The sequence below is a fragment of the Prionailurus viverrinus genome, chromosome A1, assembly GCF_022837055.1.
Source record: "Prionailurus viverrinus isolate Anna chromosome A1, UM_Priviv_1.0, whole genome shotgun sequence".
Taxonomy (NCBI): Eukaryota; Metazoa; Chordata; class Mammalia; order Carnivora; family Felidae; genus Prionailurus; species Prionailurus viverrinus.
Genome location: NC_062561.1, coordinates 156,705,971 through 156,729,557, shown reverse-complemented (window position 1 = coordinate 156,729,557; position 23,587 = coordinate 156,705,971). Strand labels below are relative to the sequence as shown.

Here is a 23,587-nt window from a genome sequence, read left to right as displayed (position 1 = left end):
GGAGCGATGTTGAGCATCTTTTCATGTGCCTGTTGGCCATCTGGATGTCTTCTTTAGAGAAGAGTCTATTCATGTTTTCTGCCCATTTCTTCACTGGATTATTTGTTTTTCGGGTGTGGAGTTTGGTGAGCTCTTTATGGATTTTGGATACTGGCCCTTTGTCCGATATGTCATTTGCAAATATCTTTTCCCATTCCGTTGGTTGCCTTTTAGTTTTGTTGGTTGTTTCCTTTGCTGTGCAGAAGCTTTTTATCTTCATAAGGTCCCAGTAGTTCATTTTTGCTTTTAATTCCCTTGCCTTTGGGGATGTGTCAAGTAAGAAATTGCTACGGCTGAGGTCAGAGAGAGCCAAAGCATAAGAGACTCTTAAAAACTGAGAACAAACTGAGGGTTGATGGGGGGTGGGAGGGAGGAGAGGGTGGGTGATGGGTATTGAGGAGGGCACCTTTTGGGATGAGCACTGGGTGTTGTATGGAAACCAATTTGACAATAAACTTCATATATTGAAAAAAAAATACAAGAGGAAAGAAAACTTCCAAATTCATTGTATGAGTTCAGTATTACCTGATATAAAAACAAGATTAAAACACATCAAAGAGAGAGAGAGAGAGAACTACAGGCCAGTATCTCTGATGAACATAGATGTGAAAATCCTCAACAAAATACTGGCAAACCCAATGCAACAATACACTAAAAAAAAAAAAAAATTATTACCACAGTCAAGTGGGATTTACTGCTGGGATGTTAAGAGCAATTCAGCATTTGCAAATCAATCATAATACATCACATCAATAAGATCATTAAACCGTATGATCATTTTTGATAGATTTAGGAAAAAGCATTTGACAAAGTATAACATCCATTCATAATAAAAAAAAACAATAAAGGTTTTGAGGGAACATACTTCAATGTAATAAATATGAAAAACGTACAGCTGACATCTTACTCAGTAGAGGAAAACTGGGAGCTTTTCCCCTAAGGTCAGGAACAAGACAAGGATGTCCACTCACTACTTTTATTCAACATAGTACTGGAAGTCCTAGTCATAGTATTCAGGCAAGATAAAGAAGTAAACAGCATTCAGATTGGTAAGGAGGAAGTAAAACTTTGACTATTTGCAAATGGCATGATACTATATATTAAAAAAAAAAAAACCCTAAAGACCACCAAAAAACTACTAGAACTGATAAATGAATTCACTAAAGTTGCAAGATACAAAATCAATGTACAGAAATCCATAGTATTTCTGTTTTTCTAACATTCAAGTAATTTTTATTTTCTTTATGAGAATCTGAATTTTTCTTTTTTAAATATAATTTATTGTCTAGTTAGCTAACATACAGTGTATATACTGTGCTCTGGGTTTCGGGAGTAGATTCCCATGATTCATCTCTTACATACAATACCCCGTGCTCATCCCACAAAGTGCCCTCCTCAATGCCTGTCACCCATTCAGAAATCCATAGTATTTCTGTCTCCTAATAATAAAGTAAGAGAAATTGAGAAAATCCTATTTATATTTACACCAAAAATAATAAAATACCTAGAAATAAACTTAACCAAAGAGGTGAAAGACCTGTACTCTGAAAACTCTAAAACATTAGTGAAAGAAATTGAAGATGATACAAAGAAATGGAAAGATATTTGATGCTCATGGATTGGAAGAACAACTATTGCTAAAGTGTCCATAATACCTAAACAATCTATATGTTTAATGCAATCCCTATCAAAATGCCAACATCATTTTTCACAGAACTAGAAAAAACCATCCTAAAATTTGTATGGAAGCACAAAAGACCCCCAAATAGCCAAAGCAATCTTGAAAAAGAAAAAGCTAGGTAACATAATTCTGGACATCAAGTTATATTACAAAGCTGTAGTGATCAAAATAGTATGGTACTGACACAAAAATAGACCTATAGATCAATGGAACAGAATAGAAAGCTCAGAAATACACCCAAAATTATATGGCCAATTAGTCTTTGACAGAGGAGGCAATAATATCCAATGGGAAAAAGACAGTCTCTTCAGCAAATGTTGTTGGGGAAACTGGAAAGCTATATGCAAAAGAATGTAACTGGACCACTGTCTTTCACCATACACAAAAATAAATGGATTAAGTATGTAAATGTGAGACATAAAACCATAAAAATCCTAGAAGAGAGTCTACGCAATAATTTCTCTGATATCAGCAATAGCAACATCTTTCTGGATATGTCTCCTGAGGCTAAAGAAATAAAAGCAAAACTAAACTATTCACAATACACCAAAATTAAAAGCTTCTGCACAGCAAGGAAACAATCATCAAAACTAAAAGACAACCTAACTGAATGAGAGAAAATACTTGCAAATGACATATTTAATAAAACATTCATATCCAAGATATATAAAGAATTTATACAACTCAACACCCAAAAAACAAATAATCCAATTTAAAAAATGGGCAGAAAACATGAATAGACATTTCTGCACAGAAGACATAGAGATGGCAAAAAGACACATGAAAAGATTCTTAACATCACTCATCAGGGAAATGCAAATCAAAACCACAATGAGCCTACACCCTACACCTGTTGGAAAAGCTAAAATCAAAAACACAAGAAACAAGTTTTGGCGAGGGTATGGAGAAAAAAAAAGCTTCGTGCACTGTTGGTGGGAATGCAAACTGGCACAGCCACTATTTAACAATATAACTACCCTACAATCCATTGATTGCAATACAGAGTATTTACTTAAAGTATATGAAGGCACTAATTCAAAGAGATGTATGCAGCTCTGTGTTTACTGCAGCATTATTTACAGTAGCCAAATTATGGAAGCAGCGCAAGTGTCCATTGATAGATGAATGCATAGAGAAGAAGCGGTATACATGTACAATGGATGGAATATTATTCAGCCATTAAAAATAATTCAGTCTTGCTATTTGAAACAACATGGGTGGATCTAGAGAGTATAATGCTAAGTGAAATAAGCCAGCCAAAGAAAGACAAATACCATATGATGCTCTTCATATTTGGAATTTAAGAAATAAAACAAGGGGAGAGAAAAAAGAGACAAACCAACAAAACAAACTCTTAATTGTAGAGAACAAACAGATGGCTACCAGCGGGAGGGTGCATGGGGTAATGGGCGAAATAGGTGTAGGGGGTTAAGAGTAAACTCATCTTAAGAGCACTGCGTAATGGATTGAACTGTTGAATCACTGTGTTGTGTACCTGAAACTTAAAAAGCACAGTATGTTAACTACACCAGAATTAAGATTAAATTAAATTAAAGACTAAAATACTACTTCAGCTCAAATTTTTCATAAATTTAGAATATCCAAATTTGTTTGAATTAGGTTTTATAATAGGGAAGTTACAATATGTTTTAATTAATATAGTTTTTATCAGTATATTTTCAAGGTGTTTTAAGAAGTTCATTTATAACAGTAAATAGCCATTGCAAGTACATAAATAACTTACATTTTTGCAGTATATCTTGCAGGTAAAACATTTGTTACATGCTGTTTGCCAGGCTTTTTACTTTACATCTGTTCGACCTCCCTATTCTGTACCCTATGAGATAGCAACCCAGATTCTCTTTGTTCCCAAAGTTTTTGTTCTATTTTATTGGGAAAAGGTACAGTTTTAAAGGTTTCCCAGACTAACCTATCATGTAGAACTGAGGATTTTGAGCATGCAAAAGAGTAAGTAATCACTCTAAGACAAAGCTGGTTAAACAGCGCTGTCTGGATAAGAACTGAAGTCTGAGAGAGAAAGAACGAACATGCATATGTGTGGGTGTATAAATATATTGTCTCTGGCAATTGTAAATAATCTTTGCATAGTTTTTAAATTATTAATTCTTTGGAGACAGTTTACACATCTTGTTTTTCAAGTATAATCACAGACAAATCATCTGGTTAACGTATCTTACAAAGCAGAGATATCAAATCATAGGCATTTACATTTGATCCATGATGCCTAAAAGTACTTGTCCTCCCCACACAAAAGCTCTCCAGGACCCCCAGGAAATCCCTGCTTCCCTAATTACCTCCCTTCATCCCCCAAATTTCTACAAAATGTGCTATGTATGTAATACATACTGAAAATAATTTAACCTTTTCTTGATGGCACAGGTTGACATGAGTTTTTGCTATATCATAATTGTAGCTTTAGATTCAGATATAGATCCTGTGAGTCATACTTAGCTTCTGACTATACCATTTTGTTTATAGAGAATGTTCTAGACCGTGCTGTCTGGAATGCTTGACATGTCTTCAATGTGCTATCATAATGCTAATTACCTTTAGGGTTATAAAATAGTCTTCTAACCCTTATCCCCTCCCCAACACACACACACACACACACACACACACACACACACACACACACACACACAATCAAAGGTATTTCTCCTGCTTCTCACCGTACTGAGTTATTCATTAGATGGTAGTAGCTAGATCAACCTTGGTAAGTGAATTGTATGTATGCTTGTGGGCCTATACATCACATCTATCTTTGCTACTGTGGTTTCTCCATTCATGCACTGAGTGTGCCAGCTCTAAGTTAGCCAGTATCAGAATCTGACAGACGTAAACTGGCTGAGTCTTCCTGTCTTCTCGGTTGTTTATTGCCTCTTCTGTGGTGGCTACTCTCTTGTAAGTGATCACATGGTACAAGGTCTTCACTTAGTGCGTGTCTTTACTTTCTTCAGGCTTCCAAGAGTTACTTTGCAAGGAATTATAACAATCTCTGAGTTCTTGCTATGATGTTGTGGTAGGCAGAATAGTGTCTTCCAAAGATGCCCACATTCTAATCCCTAGAACCTGTGAGTATGTTATTTTACATGGCCAAAAAAAAAAAAAATGCAGATATGATTAACATTAAGGACCTCAAAATAGGGAGATTGTCCTAGATTAATTAGGTGGGCCTGATATAATCATTCAAGTTCTTAAAAGTAGAAGCGGGAAGCAAAAGTGTGAGTGGAAAAGGAGATATAACTATGGAAGAATGGTCAGAATGATGCAAGGCTGCTGACTTTAAGATGGAAGAAGGAAGCTGTAAGCCAAAGGGGCAGCCTCCGGAAGCTAGAAAAGGCAAGGAAATGGATTTTCCATTAAAACCTTCAGAAAGGACCCCTTGACTGTAGCCCAGGGTGACCTATGTCAGACTTCAAACATACAGAAATATAAGATAATACATTTGTGTTGTTTTAAGCCACTAAATTTGAGGCATTGTGTTACTGCAGCAATAGAAAATTTGAACAGATGTTAAATCCTATATCCTGAGACAGTGCTTATGTATCAATGAACTCTCCTTATCCAACTGAATGTTGTATCCTCCTTGATCCAGCATGTTCAGAATTCAGTCCCATATACACTCCTTTGCTCCTGCCTATAAGTGTAGACTAAGTCTTGCAACTCCTTCATGGGGTAGTCCCTTTCCTCTCTTAGGAGACCCAGCACTTCCCTGGATAGGGTATACAGTGACTTAATCCCAGTTATTGGCGTAGGACCAGAAGTGGAAGTGAGAGCGGGGGTCAAGGGAGCACATGTTGTCTGGCAAAAGCAGTAGCTTCTGCATCATCTTCAAGCATGCACTAGCCTTTAACACAGAGGCATGGGCTACTTCTGTAAGTTTTGAAGGTTCAGGGGAATCTGGGGACTTAAAAGATGTAGATGCCTCCACTCCTTGGCTCAGGGTTCCACTCATTGTGAATTAGGGCCCTAACCCTGTATTGTACATCTGAGAATCCAGCTTTCTCCGGAGCTCTGCTTCTATCATAAAAATACTGGGCCTAGTCCTTAGCGTCTTTTGCCTTCCTGCTGCAGAAGGTGACAGTATCTCTACATGATGCTATGGAAATTCTCTGGCTTTCACTGTTAGTCTTGTGCTAATTAATCACTCTCAGCCTTTTATCTTGTTTTGTTTTGTTTACAAAGCATCTATTGCCCTTGGAAATGACCATCCAATCCTATAGTCCTTATAATGATATACTTTTCAATGCCAATGCATGTACCTGCTGGTGTATTCCTTTCTGCCAGTAAATACTTCTAGTTCATTATTGCTGAAAGTTTTTAATGGTTGCACTGCTACTGCATCCCAGGGTTTGTCAGTATTCCACCTACTACAGGCATTGAAGTCTTGTTGCCAGCTAGCCGGTGGACAGGTAATTCATCTCCAAAATTTATACCTTAAAGTCACCTTTTTAAGACCAGACACTGGAACCAACTGTCATAGATCAGATTCCCTTAGAAGCAGATTGATGGAAAGATGAGCATAATGATCTAATGAGCCAGTGGGAGATTTACTGGGGATTATTCTCAGGATAAACACCTTTAGAGAATTGAAGGAATCATAGTCTTCAAAGGGAGCAAAGAAAGTTCTCCCAAACTGGGGCAAGGGAGCTAGGCCCTTATTCCCCAGCACTAACCAGCCATTCAAAGCAGTTGCCCTCTAAGAAGGAGGTATAATCTTGGATATGGTGGTTCCCTTCCCAGGAAATCAATAACAGGAGAAAGGTGTTTGGCTGCAAGAGCTGTCAGCCATCAACACTCAAAGCAGATGGGGGGATGAGTTCTTCAATTTCGTGGGGTCAGCGTTTGGGGTACTGAGCCGTACCTTACAGTAAAACTACCACCATTACTGTATGTATTCATAAATAATGTGTTGTTCAACTGGAAATATTGAGCAGCAAGCACAGATGCAGTTATGTAAAGATGGGAAAATATTGTTAGTGTAAATGAAAGCCCTTAGTAGAAGGTAAGCTGAACAGATACTTGGATTGTGCTCTGACCTCAGCTTCCCTCAACATTTACAATAGCTCTTTTACAGGAAAGTCAAGGAACAATGTTGTCTTGAAAAACATTACTTTCTATAGTTGGAGCATGTAGCAGAGAAAATCAGCATAAAAATGGCTAGAAAAAAATGTGCTGCTCTGTATTTCCTATTTCTCAGCTTCCCATGATCTACCTCTAGCTTGTAGTTTAGTGAAAGCACAATACTTTTGTGAGGTATATTCAGTGCCCTCAGCTGAAACAACAACAGATCATAAACAGGAGACAAGAATCCACATCCACATATGGTTAGGAAAAGCCGAATACAAATAGCAATCTAGGTTTGGACCGTTGGGTCATTATGTCTTAGGATGATGATGAAGTGTTAATGGGGGCCATGGTGATGACAGTCCTTAGCATATCTGCCTCATAAGTCCCACCACTACCTCCTGATCCGGTTGCCCACTGCATCTGATGTACAGCTATCATTCTGGAATCTTGCTTTATCATTTTCTTTTGAAGACTCCCTTTGTCACTTTGTTGTATTATTTCTTCTATTTCCTATAGTTCATGTCTTCATCTTTCTTATTTTATTTCTTACTTTGAAGGAGCACATCTTCTAGTTGTTTCTTTAGAAGAGAGTAATGAGATACTATTTTTTTCATCTTTGTGTGTTGGAAAAGGTTTTCATCTTACATTTATATTTGATGATATTTTGGCTGGGTATAGGATTATAAGTTGGATGTTATTTTCCTTTTGGATTTTGGAGAAATTTTTTTATCATGCTCTTGATTCTCCAATTACTATTGAAAAGTCAAATATTGTGCTGAATCCTAATCATTTAGTTTTCTTTCTTGAAACTTATACAATCTTCTCTTCATTCCTGAGTTCTAAATTTCACACTGGTATGCCTCTATATAGATCTCATTCATCCATTATGCAGGGTATTTTGTCAGCCTTTACAATCTATCAGCTAGTGTTCTGAAAATGTTCTTAAATATTTTGTTGTCAATTTCTTCCCTTACGTTTTGTCTTTTTCTTTCTAGAACTATTTTGGAATGATGAATCTCTTAGACTTATCATTGGACTTTCTGCTTTTCTATGTTTCATATCTTGTGCTTCTAGGAGATTCCCTTAACTTAAGCATCTAATAGGGGCACTTGTACCCCAATGTTCATAGCAGCACTCTCAACAATAGCCAAATTATGGAAAGAGCCTAAATGTCCATCAACTGATGAATGGATAAAGAAATTGTGGTTTATATACACAATGGAATACTACGTGGCAATGAGAAAAAATGAAATATGGCCTTTTGTAGCAACGTGGATGGAACTGGAGAGTGTGATGCTAAGTGAAATAAGCCATACACAGAAAGACAGATACCATATGGTTTCACTCTTATGTGGATCCTGAGAAACTTAACAGGAACCCATGGAGGAGGGGAAGGAAAAAAAAAAAAAAAGAGGTTAGAGTGGGAGAGAGCCAAAGCATAAGAGACTGTTAAAAACTGAGAACAAACTGAGGGTTGATGGGGGGTGGGAGGGAGGAGAGGGTGGGTGATGGGTATTGAGGAGGGCACCTTTTGGGATGAGCACTGGGTGTTGTATGGAAACCAATTTGACAATAAATTTCATATATTAAAAAAAATAACTTAAGCATCTAACCCCTCTATTGAAATTTTTTTCCAGATGTTTTGCTTTTAATTTGAAAGAACTCTTTTTATTCTTTATCTCTTTTTAATAGTACATTTCTTTTATGCATGTGTTATCTTCTGTGATCTCTCTAAAGCTAATGGCAGTGTTTTTGAAATTTTCCTCTTTCATCAAAGTCTTTGTTTCTTCCAAATTGCTTTTTTCTATTCTGGTCTCTATATTTTGTATTAAAGGCTTTCTTCAGGTGTCTAATTACGTGTGGTTGTCTGTTAATGTTTATTAGTGGGAATTAAAAAGCTAATTGGAACCTCTAAGCGTATTAGTAGGGCTTATAATGTTTGAGCTTCACTGTAGGCAATACGAGTAGTCTACTTGTTGCGAATTTTCCACCATGCCCACCCTTACCAATTTTTTTTATTGTTGGAATTTTATCCAGCTTTATTGAGATATAACAATTATGTAAGTTTAAGGTATGCAACATGTTGACTTTATATGTGTATACATTGCAAAATGATTACCACAGTAAGGTTAGCTATAAACACATTCATCAGCTCACTCAGTACTTTTTTTTTTTTTTTTTTTTTTTGGTGGGGAGAAGTTTTAAAATCTACCCTTTTAGCAACTTTTAAACATACAATATAGTTTTATTAACTGTAGTCATCATACTGTTCATTATGTTCCCCAAACTTATTCATCTTATAACTGGGAGTTTGTACCCTCTGACCACCTTCACGCATTTCCCCGCCCTGCAATGCCTGGCAACCATCAATTTATTCTCCTTTATATGAGTTTGGTTTTTTTGTGTGTGTTTTTGTTTTTTTGTTTTTTTGTTTTTTAAGATTGCACATATAAGTGAGATCACACAGTATTTGTCTTTCTTTCTTCTATCTTCTTTCCTTCAGTTCCAAGGTACTTAGAAATGTATGTCTGTGCTTTGGAGAATTTTGCATCATAAATGGAGTTAGACAGTGAGCTTTTCTCATGGCCAACTTGGGATTTGACTTTCTTAGATCTGCTAAATCAGTTGCCATTCTTTCTGGTCTCCATCTTCCAAAATCTTCCTTCATTTCTTCCTAGGCCTTGTGGATTTGTCTTTGTTTAAAAAACAAAAAACAAAAAAACCTTTTGCTATAGTTTTTATGGGGCTTGGGTTGTTAATGCTGTCAGATATGGATGTTTAATTTGCTGTTCTAAGCTGGAACTAGATCGTAAGTATTTAGAGAAAAGGTCAATAAACTTTCTTAAAAAAACTAGAGAGTAACTAATTTAAACTTTCAGGCCATATGGACTTTGTCACAACTCCTAAACTTCACTGTTGTAAGAGAAAGCAGCCATAGATAATGAACAAGTGGACATGGCTCTGTTCCAGTAAAACTTTATTTATAATAGGTTTGATTACCTCTGTTTAGGAAAAAGATTTACCTTTTTTTCTTGTTCTTTCTTCCTTTGGTCAGCTTTATTGAGATAAAATTTATATACTGTAAATTGTACCAACTTTAAGTGTACAGTTGGCTGTGGTTGATTAATGTATACCATTGTGTAACTATCACTACCATCATGATAGAAAATCATTTGCATCACCCCAAAAACCTTTCTCATGTGTCCTTTGGCAGTCTGTTTGACCCTGCCAACTGCTAATTTACATTTTAATACTACAGTTTTGGCTTTTCTAGAATTTCCTATCAATCAAATCATATAATATGTAGTCTTTTGTGTCTAGCTTCTTTCACTTAGCCTTTTTTCTTTGTTGTAGATGAATAAATGGCAGAAAATTAATAATAGATCTTAAGCTAGGTTCAATTTCTCTCTCATAAGGTGGCAGAAGCTATTCAAGGAAAAGAAGAACATGTTTAACTTTCAGAAAATAAGCTTTTTCACTTCACAAAGAGTCTTTTTTCATATGAACCTGGCCCACAGTACGTGTTACCTATATAAGCAACACTCTTGTCCCTTTTTCTTAAAAGCTCTTAACCATTTGGTTCATTGCTACAAAAAGCAGTAGCTTTGGTTATGCCTACATAGAGGGAAGGATATTAAATGTATTTCAGTGATGCAGTATACAGGAATTGAGATTACATATATGGTGGGGGAGGGGGTGGTCAGACTACCTAGGTTTGAACTCTAGCTCTGCCATATAGTAGCAATTTTCTTGAGTAAGTTTCTTAATCATTCTTTGCCTGTGCATCTGATTATGCAGATAATAATAGTACATACTTCATAGAATTGTTGTCTGGATTAAGTGAGTTACTATTTATAAAGAATTTAGATCTGTGCCTGCCTCAATATGTACTTTAAAAGCATTATTATGATTGCACTATAGGTTGCACTAAGACAGGGAAGCCTAAATTTTATTAGAGTGAATAGAATCATTAATGTTTACTTTATTGGAAGAGCTTAGAGCATAGTTTTGGAATCTAGGAATCCTAACAGCCCTATCTGCCTTCCGTTCCAGGTTACCCATATTTTGTGGTAATTATGGCTCAATCACAAAGCATTTGGCACCATTTCCATAACTAATGGATCATAATTATTTGCTTATCTGGTTTTTTTTGTTTTACTAACTTCTTGATAGTTAATTGTTGTTTAAACTTTATATTGAAACAGACTAAAAACAAAACAAAACAAAACAAAACAAAAAAACAATGTTCATGTCAGCCCAATATGATTTGAAAGGTTAGCTAGTATAGCGTAGCAGATGCCAGAGCCAGACAGGTTAGCTTACAGTCTGGCAAGTTGTATCACATTGAGAAAATTAATTACTCTCTGGAAATTGGGATATTTAGAGCATCTATGTCATAATGTCATTATCAGATTAAATGAGGGAGAGCATATAGCCAGTTCAAGTGGTTAATGTCTTAGTCAAGATATGGTGATACCTTGGGCTGGGATAGTAAGAGTGGAAATTAGAAGTTTACGGATTCTAGAAACATTTTGGAGGATAAATGAAATTGGAGAAATTGAAGGACAGGGGAAGAGGAAAAGGTCAAGGGTCACTTCTAGATTTTTGGCTTGAACAACAGGGTGGGGTGGAGGTACCACTTAGCAAGATGAGAAAGACTGAAAGAAAACGGATAATGGGATCAGAAAACCAATTCAGATTTTGCTTTTGGACATACTAAGCTTGAGATATGTGAAGTTCAAATATCTTTGATACACTTCTGAATACTGATCCTTTTGTCAGTTATGTTCATTCTGTTCATAGCCATTTATAATTGATTAATGTAGCCATATTGACAAGTAACATAGCCTTGAATCTGTCTTTAAGATGGATAGCTGTCAATAATATCTAGACACCTAAAAGGCAAGCAAAAGTTGATAGCTTCAAGATGTCTCTAGCTTATAGATTCTTTTGTCTATTTTCATTATATTTAAGATTGAATGGTATGAAATTGCCACTTTTTAAGGTCAAAAATGTCTAATGTTGGTAACTCCATATGGATCAACTTAATATTTAAAAACAAAATAAAAGTGCTTTACTTTTGAAATTGTTTTTATTATATGTATGCTATACCATTAGTTTTTATGCATTTATATATACCCCTAGTCCTGTAATCACTGTTAAACACAAATACATACTTTTTTAAAGATCACACATTTAAAATATGCCAAAATGAAGATAAATTTTTAATCCAAACTATTTAAATGGATCAAAATTAAAATATATCTCATTTGAAATAAAATATATTTTATACCTGTTTTTATGTTTGTTCTGTACTAGTGCACAATTTATGCTATGTTCACATACAAAGTTCTTAACAGAATCATCTAAAAGTTTAAAGCTAAAGCATATAAGTTCCTTGTGTATGCCTTTCTAGGTTATGGTCATATGGTATTTGTGTTTCATTTCTTCTAGAAAGGTACTGAACCAGCCAATTCCTAAAAATATTAATTTTCTTTCATTTTGTACCTGTGGATGAGTTGGATGAAAGATGGTAATGTACATTTTTGCATCCTCAGAAATCCATTTGACTTATCTGCCTCCATCTAGATTTCATTGAGATACATTTTACCTAATGAAAAGTCTTAGCTTTTTAAAAAAAAAGAACTTTTATTTGCAAATTTTGCCGTAAAAAATGTATAGAAGGCATAGGTTTTATATTAGTGTTCTTTCTCCAGTTGATGTCTTCCATGTAAATAGCAAATCAGTGATAGAACTAAGGACAGCTGTTGCGGGTAGGAGCGTATGTATGTGAGACATATGTGACTCAACTGAAAGTGGTGACATAGGTATATGCTAGTTTAAAGTCAAAAATGCTAGATTTTAATATATATAATTTTCTTAGTTGATACGCTTACCAGTATAAACACAGAAAGATTTACATGAAGTAAAATAATCGTGACATTTTGATTTTAAAATTGGACGTGTAAAAAACCTTCAATTCATAAACTTTCGTTTTACTTTTCTTAAAATGAATTATAAGTTTAAAGTATATACTGTAGGAGCATTCATTTTATAACTTTGTAGCAACAGGTTAGCTGAAGAAAAATCTGTCAAATTTGGCAATGGTTCAGAAAATATGTGAACCTGTCACTGTAAGCAGTCTCAAAGGGTGAAATGCTTTACAGGAGCTAATTAACCTTAGAAAATAATTACACAAATATGCAAATGTTGTTTAGATAATTCCATGTGTTATCAGCTCAGGTAGTCCATCATAAATGCAGACTTTGCAGTGCCTAGGTAGTAGAATCTGGCATATGTGATAAGGCTTTGGTTACTGCATCACTTCTGTTTGGCATTTAACAATAAATGATGGCAAGGGTACATCAGGAAATTCAACCTGAGTACAGCCCAGTTCCACAGTATAAATATTCTGTGCATTCGGCCTCCAGCAGACTCTAATTAATAGATTTACTTCTTTTCATGTGGTTCGTATGTTTGCATATTCTAAAATTATAAGTTACTCAGTACCATATGAACTCTGATATGATGAAGAAACCTATAATGCAGATTTAGTATGTTTGCATTTCTGTAATTGAAGCATATTAAGAAAGTCTTTTCCTTTTGAAATCTGTTTAGTTTCAAAATATATTATTGGTAATATACATTCTTCAGATTATGGTTTGTAAATATGTAATGTTTGTGGGCAAAATGTGGGCTGCAAGTTGGAAATGACACAAATTTACCTTAGAACGGAATCACCACTTGTATAAAATTGGGATTTTAGTAATGTAATATGTCAGAAATACATATTAAAAACCACTCACCGTTTATTATTTCCTGTGCTACCATTATTGTGCTTACCTGTTGTAGGAGGCAACAAATATTTGGCAGAATTTGTTATGTCTTAAAATGGTAGGAATCTGACTCTCTTGAAAAGTGAATAGTAAAAAGCTATAATTTTGTGAAAGCTTTGGGAACTAGTTACATATGAAAGCCAACTTTTTTATAGCTAAGATTTATCTCCTTTATCACCTGTTTTTTAAAATGATATTTTTTCTTCACATTTTTAATTTCCAGTTAGTTAACATATAATGTAATATTAGTTTCAGGTATAGAATTTAGTGACTCATCACTTACATGTAACACACGGTATTCATCTCAAGTACCCTCCTTAATACCTATCACCCATTTAACCCATCCCGTCCAGTAACCCTCACTTTGTTCTCCATGGTTAAGAGTATGTTTCCTGGTTTGCCTCTCCCCCTGTCCCCCGCCACCCCGTGTTCATCTGTTTTATTTCTTAAATGCCACATACGGGTGAAATCATATGGTGTTTGTCTTTCTCTGACTTATTTTGCTTAGCATGATACTCTGTAGCTCCATCTATGTCGTTGCAAATGGCAAGATTTCGTTCTTTTTGAAGGTTGAGTAATATTCCATTGTATATATAAACCACTTCTTTATCCATTCATCAGTCAATGGACACTTGGACTCTTTCTGTAATTGGGCTATTGTTGATAATGCTACTATAAACATTGGAGTGGGTGTGTCCCTTGGAAACAGTATTTTTGTATCCTTTGGGTAAGTACCTAATAGTGCAATTGCTGGGTTGTAGGGTAGTTCTATTTTTAACTTTTTGAGAAACCTCCATACTGTTGTCCAGAATGGCTGCACCAGTTTTCATTCCCACCAGCAATGTAAGAGGGTTCCCCTTTGTCTGCATCCTTGCCAACATCTGTCTTTCCTGTGTTGTTAATCTTCCAGATTCTGACAGATGTGAGGTGATATCTCATCATAGTTTTGATTTATATTTACCTGATGATGCGTGATGTTGAGCATCTTTCATGTGTCTGTTAGCTATCTGGATGTCTTCATTGAAAAATGTCTATTCATGTCTTCTGCCCATTTTTTAACCAGATTATGTTTTTGGGGTGTTGGGTTTGATACGCTCTTTATAGATTTTGGATACTAACCTCTTTATCTGATACGTCATTTGCAAGTATGTTCTTCCATTCGGTAGGTTGCCTTTTAGTTTTGTTGTTTCTTTCACTGTGCAGAAGCTTTTTATCTTGGTAAAGTCCTAATAGTTCATGTTTGCTTTTGTTTCCCTTGCCTCTGTAGACGTTGTCTAGTAAGAAGTTGCTACAGCCAATGTCAAAGAGGTTGCTGCCTGTGTTCCTCTCTAGGATTTTGATGATTTCCCATCTCACATTTAGGTCTTTCATCCATTTTGATTTTATTTTTGTGTATGGTGTAAGAAGGTGGTCCAGTTTCATTCTTTTGCATGTTGCTCTCCAATTTTCCCAACACCATTTGTTGATAAAATAATATTTTGAGTAAAACTGTTCTTAATTGTATGTCACTAGTTCTTTGAAAAATGGAATTCACATAATATCATTAACTTGTTTTTGATGATGCAAGATTACTGTTGCTCCTATCTGTTATTGTGCTTTATCTACAGTATTGCTCCCATCTTGCTCAATTACAGTAGTTTCAGACTATTGCATTGTACATACTCTTGTAATTTTTTGCGGGTTTTTTTTTTTCATTTCTTTAGTTACTCTCAAACTTCAGCTATCATTGCTTACTCTTAAACCTGTTTGACATAACTCTTCTGGTTTGCTGCTTGTGAATGTGTGGTGGTTTCAGACCAGATATTTGAATTTTTAGATATGAAGGTATAAAGACCCTGCTCAGATGGTGATTCCCCCTAATAAGCCAACAGTACTCATTCAGTAGAATTTCTAAATTTCTTTGCTATCCACTTGTTTTATCACAAAAATAATGTACTTTGTAAGAATTTTTGAAAGTTTAGAGAAATGTAAAGAATCTTAAAAAGAGAAAATACTCATAATTTCACCATCCATAGGCAGCTCAGCTGCTTTTCATATTTTTGATTTCTTCTAGTCTTTTTCAGCCCTTTTTATATAGTGAAAATTATGCCCTGTATTAGGTAAACTGCACGTATTACTTTATAAACTCATTGAATAGCTACATAATATTTCCTTAGATAAACTATAATTTACTTAAATCTTTATTTTTGCATTATTGGACATTTTAAGAATTATCCAGATTTTTGCTTTTATAAATGAGACTGTGATGAACATCTTTGAACATCAATCTTTGCCCCATTGAAGATTCCTGAAATGGAGTGTAAGTACTCCATTGTCTTGGTTTTGAAACAGTCTTCATAACATTTTGTCAACAATATTGTTAGTTATTTATTAAATACCTATAGCATGCCTTGTGTTATAGTTTGTATCCAAAAGAGAATCAAATTGCTAATATTCTAGAAGGAAGGGAAAGTGACAATGACAGATTAAAGAAATAGCTGGATAGAGAAGAACCAATGAAATAATATAGGATTCAGTTTAAGCTACCATGGCTAATAGTAGAGGTGACAGGTAAAGTTGGACCAATAATAATATTTTGCTGTAGTTTTAAACATAGGCAGGATAATAATGCATGTAAAAAGATGTGTATTTTCCATATATTTCTTGTAAGATTTTGTGGGTCAAAGGTTAGCAAAATCCTTTCCCCTTCTACATGAGAATCTGATCTTCAGGTAACTTTCTAGCTCTATATCCTTTAAAGCCTGATAAGTTGGTATCTTAAGTTGGGTTTCCCAGAAACAGATTCTGAAGGTGCATGCAGGCATTTTGTTGGGGAATTCTCTTGGAATCAGTACCTGTAGTGGAGTTTAAAAAATAGAATTTGGCTGAAGAAGTTGAATCACAGTACAATCACAACAAAGGCCTCATCTGACTCCACTGGTGATCTCTGGATCTAGTATGGCTTTTCAGAGATGTCTTGCCTTGAGGCAAGAGATAGAGCTTTTACAGATCCATGTCATTTTGACCAGTCATTGGGTGTAAGTTGCCTCAGAGAGGGGATTCTGGGAAGCATATCATAGTAGCACCCACTCTAAGTGGCTAGTTGCTAGGGCACATTGCCTACAGTAGAAAATGACCCCTGATTGGTAAACTGCTTCTGGATTAGAAGGAATTACAAATACCAAGCTTTGATCTTCCCTGAGGGTAGTAACTTCTGTAATTGGGCATGTCCCTTGCAGCCAGGGATCCTGAAGTGATGCCTATGGAGTTGTTGCAAGAGGTATTAGCTTCTGTGTGGTATAAGACTTTCAAGGCAGGGATAACTCTTGAATCTGCCTAAAGTGAGTCTGATTCCCTCATTTCTAAACTAGTATTCCATGGTCCCAAGACCGTAACTCCTGGAAGGCCATCTGATCTGCTACAGGAGCTTCTGCAAGACTCCCACTTAAAAGGAATGGCTGGTGCTACCCTGCTGGCAAACTGTGACTCCTACCCTGTATCATTTTTGGATCAATAGATGTCAAGTGTGGCCCAGAATACTCTTGTGTAATTGTTTAGTTGTGAGTATAGATGGCCCCCTTAACTGGGTGTTATAGACATTTTTTCACTTGGGTCTTACATTTTAGAAGATTTGGTTTTAAAATCTAATGCTGAAGAGTCATTTGATAACCTTAGAATCAGGCTAAAAACATTTAAGCCCTTGGGGCACTTGGATACTTGAGGTTTCTTTTTCTTCCTGCTGACAGGCCACTATTAACAGATATTGTCTCCATAGAGATGGAGGGAAAGACTCAGCTATGATACTAATTTCTGAAAATCATAGTCTTATTTGTGAATGGTGGAAAGAACTGTTGGTTCTTAGCTCTCCTTTAATCATTGATGGGTCATTTGGGCCTGGTTGGCAGTTTCCCTCATATCCTATGAGTCACAAAGTTTTGCTGATTCTTCCTTTGTAATGACTCATTCCATCCCTTCCTTTCCATTTATTCTGCTATCACCCCAAGTAGTATTATAGTCTTTATTACCTCATATGTGAATTACTGAACTGCTACCCTGGACATGTTCTATATCTTTTAAGTTTTGCCTAATATGAGCTGCTTCATGAGATCCCAGACTGAATTTCATGAGACTTTTGTCGAGGGTTTTCAGACCACAGCTCTTCCTTGACATACAGTGGAATTCCATCTCGATAAACCCTGTTGTAAGTTGAAAATTTCGTAAATCAAAAAGGCATTAAATGCACCAAACTACTTAACATTGTAGCTTAGCCTTGCCTACTTTAAACAGGCTCAGAACACTCACTTAGCCTATAGTTGGGCAAAATCATCTAACACAAAGTCTATTTTCTAATAAAATGTTGAATATCTCGTGTAATTTATTGAATACTGTACTGAAAGTGAAAAGTAGAAAGGTTGTATGTGGAATGGTTGTAAGTATATTGGTTGTTCACCCTCATGATCACGTGGCTGCCTGAGCTGTGGCTCATTACCACCACCTAGCTCCATATTATACAGCATATCACTAGCCTCGGAAAAGGTCAAAATTCACAGTGCAGTTTTTACTGAAGGTGTATTGCTCTCACACCATCAAAAAGTCAAAAAAACATTAAGTCTAACCGCTGTAAGTTGATACCATTTGTATTAAAGTATAATCCAAATTTTCCTGGAGCATGAGTACAATGTCCCTAGAAATAATAGGAAGAAAGTCTTGAAAGACTGGGTTACAGAAGATGTTGGCTAAGAGTTCCAGGTATTTTGGGAACCTGTGGATTACTTTTTCAGTAAATTTACTTTTTCAGACTGGAGAATGGTTGATCAGGGCCAGATTTCAGGACGACTTGATCTGGCAACACAGTAAAGGGAAAAACTAGATGAAATGAGAATAGTTGGGAATCTTGTAAGAGGATTCAAACTGAGGTGGGAATGGAAAGGATGGGACAGATAGGATCTCAACAGTGTAAAGGAAGAGTTGGTGACTGTGGGAAGAAAGCATGGAAGACCTCACCAAGGTCACATTGTATGGATTTATAATGGGCCTACTAGACTGGATGTCAAGACACTGCCAGGAATAGAGAAAGTAATGCTCCTCACACACTACTGCCTCTTTTATCTTTATGTGTTAACAGCCTTATGAAATTGTAGACACATTAAAGGCCAGAATCATGGCTTACTTCTTATCATCCTTACACCTCCATTTCCAGCACAAAGCCTAAGGAGACAGTTAATCTCCTATATGTTTTTATTCTCTCCATATAAAGGGTGTTTAGAGCCATCACAGCTATGTAAGATTGTTAGTTCTGCCAACAGTCAGCAGAACCTCTGTTATCTTTCTTCCTGTTTTATTTTTACATTTCTTTCATTGTAAAATATAGTTAGGGTGACCAGGTATTTGTGTTTTCTCTGGATAGTCCCAATTTAGACCTGTTCTCTCATTCAGGACCTAATGATACCTTTCTTCATTCTCAGAGATTTGTATAGTAAATTCTATGGTCACTCTATATACATGTACAGAAAAGTGCTAAGTTTGTATTACTCAGTTTAACTATAACTATAAAGAATACACCTGTGTAACTACCACTCCAGTCAAGAAATGAAATACTGCTAGCCACTAGAAGTCTATTTCCTGTTTACAACTCTGTCTCTTTTCCTTAGACCTAACCACTATGCTGATTTTTATGATAAACATTTTCTACTTTTTAAACTAATGAATGCTAAATTATTAAAGCCAAAAATGCCCTACATAGATTTATTTCCAATTATTATTCTTTTATTTATTTTATATACATTAAGTGTGGATAATTTAATATGCATATTACCAGTAAATATCTTTGAAACTATATTTGTATTTTAGTATATGACTGAAGATTGTAAGCAATCATTGTGAAGCTATGTGTTGTATTTTCATTATTTATTTATTACACTAAGATTCGATGAACAAGACGTAGCAATTGGCCTCAAGACTTTGATAATCTAATAAGCAATTACAATGCAAATTATTCAATGCAATAATAGCACCATGCACAAGATATCATTGTAAGACATTACCTAGCCTTGGGAGTGATAGGGAAGACTTTTGATAGAAGGTGATGTCTTGTTTGATTTTGAAAAACAAGTAGAAATTATGCAGGTGAAGATGGTGGGTGAAATGAGGGCAGAGCTCAGGAGTTACTTTCCAAATGAAGGATATAGCCCAGAGAAAACAAAGTTTGCTACAATTAGGAAGTTGTTCCCCTGAAATTGGAACACAGACAATGTTCTATATGGTCTCTCACTGAGGGAAAAGGGGGTCTTTTGGTCACCTTATATTGCAGAGCAATTGTAAGAGATGCAGTTGAAGACAGAAGCAGATTATGAAAGGCCTTCAGTGTCGCACAGAGTTTGAATTTGATCCTGAGGGCAATGAATCAGTTTTAAAGTGTCCAATAAACAGGGGGTGAGTAACATGGCAACATTCTCATATTTGCATTTTTAAAAGGTTGTTCTTACTGCAGATTAGAGCATTTAAATAGGCAATAGTAAAAGTAGTAAAAATGGACTGAAGACCATTGCAGTCATCCACTTGTGAAATGATGGTGGTTTGAGCTAAGCCAGAGGAAATGAGAAAAGAGAGAAGTGGATGCATTTAGGATACAGTTGGAGAGAAAATCAATGGGATTTTAATGATTGAATATATATGTGGAGTTTGAGCCAGAGAGAGATAAAAGATGCTCAGATTTTGACTGGAGGTGGGGAGCAAAGACCGTGACATAGGTTTGTAGATGGAATGTCACATGCAGTGTTGAATTGGTTGAATTTGAAGTATCTGTGGGACATCCATAAGGAAAAGACCAACAAGCACTTGCATATATGGGTTTGGAACTTTGAAGAGAAATTTAGGTCACAGATAGACATCAGGGAACAATAGCTTCTAGGTGGCAAGGGAAATCATATTGTGGACCTTAATAAGATATTATAAAATTTCTAAGCTGGAAAATGTAAAGAAATTGTTTTCATTGCCTAATATCAGGACAGTTTTAGGGAATTACTCTTTGGTGTTAAAGCTTCAAACAACTATTTGTACAAAACATTTTCATTATCTGCCTTAGTTTTTATCAGTTTGTATTTTGATCAGTGTTATTTAGCTCTTTGGTTTTTTTTTTCTTTTTTCACATTATCCAAGTTAAACTTTAATTGCAACATGTATCAACTATCAAAATAAATACAACAAAATGAAATTATTATAGAACTTTTGGAATTATAGCAATATGCATATACTAGGGTTTAGCAAGTTAGGAGAAATATACAAGTCTCTGGGTTTATATGTTTAGATTTCTCCCAGTTCTAGAAATAAAATATGTATGGAAAGCACTTTTATAAAAAAGACTATTTTTAAATAATTTAAATAGAGAATACTTGTTAGTAATTTTCTGCTTACAGAAATACTTAAAAGTTTATAAATTAAAAAAATTAGATTTATGTATAGCAGAAATATTTTCAGATATAAATGTAGAAATATAACTGAATTTTTTAGTTAACACCCTTCTATTGTAAGACCACTGTAATTTTCTGCTATTCAACTCTAATGTATATCTTAATATCTCAGGTATATCCAGAATGTAATTTCCCCTCAAAATGTGGTTATTTTAAATATTTTGTTTCTGAAGATTATGGTAGCAATTAATCTTAGCAGTAATTACTAATATTTTATCCTCTAATTTGAATTTTCAGTGGTAGTTCTTTTGAGTTGATATTATTCTCAATGAGCTATAACCATCTTATTTCTTGGGCTATGTAAGCAAGCATATAATTTAATTTTTTATTACTACGATAATAATTATATACAGTACATAATATATGACATTTGTTTTCTTTATAGGAAAATGGTTCTCCTGAAGAACATGCAGTCTATGTTTGGGACCATTTCATAGCCCAGTCTGCAGCTGAGAATGTGTTTTTTGTTGCTCACAGTTATGGAGGACTTGCTTTTGTTGAACTGGTGAGTGCACATTTAACTCTGTTTTTAATTCCCAAACTCTTCACAGTCTTATCCCCCCCACTCACTTCTAATTGATATCATTACTTTAAATTACTTTATAAAGGATGAAAACAAAGTATTTTGAGTAGTAATTTTATAATGTTTAAAAAGAGTATGCTTACTTATTTTATTGTGGCAGAGCATTTCAGTACTAACCAGAAGGCTTTTTGCCTATTCCTAATTCCCATGTTACTTCTTAATTTTTATATTATAGACCATTTTCCTACCTCTTATGATACTTATGTTTCATGTTTTATGTGTACACAATTAAAGCTTATTTTATGTGTAAACTGTTAAAAATATAAAGAGACCTATTGAATATTTGAGAATATTTTGTTTATCTTTAATCTCTACAATTTAGTACTTGATACTTGATAAGAATTCATAGAGTTAGTATTAAAACTATCAGAAAGATTCCATTAATCTACTAAGTGAAATTCATGGTTTGGCCATAAAAATCTTTACATTTCAAAGTAATCTCATTCTTGGAGTTAAGATTGTGTACATTATAGGAAAAATTATCAAGATTCAAAAATTTTGTATTATTTGCAATGTTATAAGTACCACACCATGTGCCAGTATGAATGGTTAAGGGGATATATCTAATACCAAAAAGGCTCTAGTGAAGAATTTGTGCCTCCATGTCCATAAACCTTAGGTTACGGAGAGGTACAAGTGCTCCTGTAATAAAATGATTAATTTGATAACAGTGCATGTGATAATTTTAAATCCAAATAGTCTAATGTGGACATCCAAGGCAGACACAGCATTGGTTGTCTAACTTTTATGTTCCTACACTTTGGTGTGTTTTTCTGTTTGTTGTGGAAATTAAATATACTTTTGTGGCCTTTTTATCCTCCTCAAACCTTATTGCTTACCCACCTGATTTAGATATAAAACTGGTGGTGACACCTGGGAATACTTTAGCCGAGCTAAATTCTCAAATGCTTACGCTTTCGTAAGATCAATAAATAAGTTAAATCTTTTATTTATTAAATAGATTTCACTTTTTAGAAATTATTTTCAAGTACTTTTAATTCTGCTGTGTTTATTTTAATATATAATGGATATTTTAGGTTAGTTTGTTAACATAAAACTATGATGATGATGTCTTTCCAATAGTTGTCTCTAGACCCTACAGATAGAGATCTATATAGACACACACACACGTATGCATATACCATATATATATATATATATGTGTGTGTGTGTGTGTGTGTGTGTGTGTATATATATATATATATATATATGCACCCTAGGTTTTCTTTGTAAGCCATTAAATTACTTAAAACGTGAAATTTCATTGGCTTTTAAAGTAACTTAAAATATATCTGGAAGCCTGCAAGACTAACCAAATTCCAGATTAATGTAAAACATAAATTCCCATTTATTGCTTTAAGACAGTTTAAAAAAAAACCGTTTATACATCAAATTTGGAATTTAAGTGAATATTAGACAGTTCTCCAAATGAACTTAAGATGCCAGAGTAACAGATGACCAGTGTGTCCGTCCTATTTTGCCTATCCTTCTTGTCACACACTGGTGGATATTTCTCCACTTTTGTTCCAGTTTAATATAAAGCACACAGATGTTTCAGAACAAGACTTGACTTCTGACCTTGAGGCTATTAGGGTCAGGGTCCTCAGGGCCTGTGAAATTATCACAAGCTGAGCTAAAGTTTTTCTCCATCACAGGAAGTAACCAGTAAGTAAGAAGTTAAAAAGGAGCTTTGTCAGAGAGACAAGATGGTCTCAGTGAGGGTCAGCTTCTGTAGTCTGCTATCTCTGCAGGAGGTGCATGCATGGGAGGAGGAATATAATATAACCACTGGCACATCACATATCTGTCAGGCAACACCAGGACTGAGAAGTCTATTTAATGTAATGTACCTTGTTTAGGTTTTAAAATATTAATGGTGATCATCTCAACTGCATAACATTTGCTACTT

At 35.0% G+C, this 23,587-nt stretch overlaps 1 protein-coding gene across 4 annotated transcripts in view; it reads left to right on the top strand.

Moving 5' to 3' along the window:
- Positions 1-23,587, top strand: part of FAM172A (family with sequence similarity 172 member A) — a 444,471-nt gene that overhangs the window by 220,596 nt on the left and 200,288 nt on the right. For all 4 annotated transcript variants that reach the window (XM_047877340.1, XM_047877329.1, XM_047877319.1 and 1 more), the window contains one exon: positions 21,481-21,600. In XM_047877340.1, the coding sequence (XP_047733296.1) occupies positions 21,481-21,600 (120 nt within the window). The remainder of the gene's footprint in view (positions 1-21,480; positions 21,601-23,587) is intronic.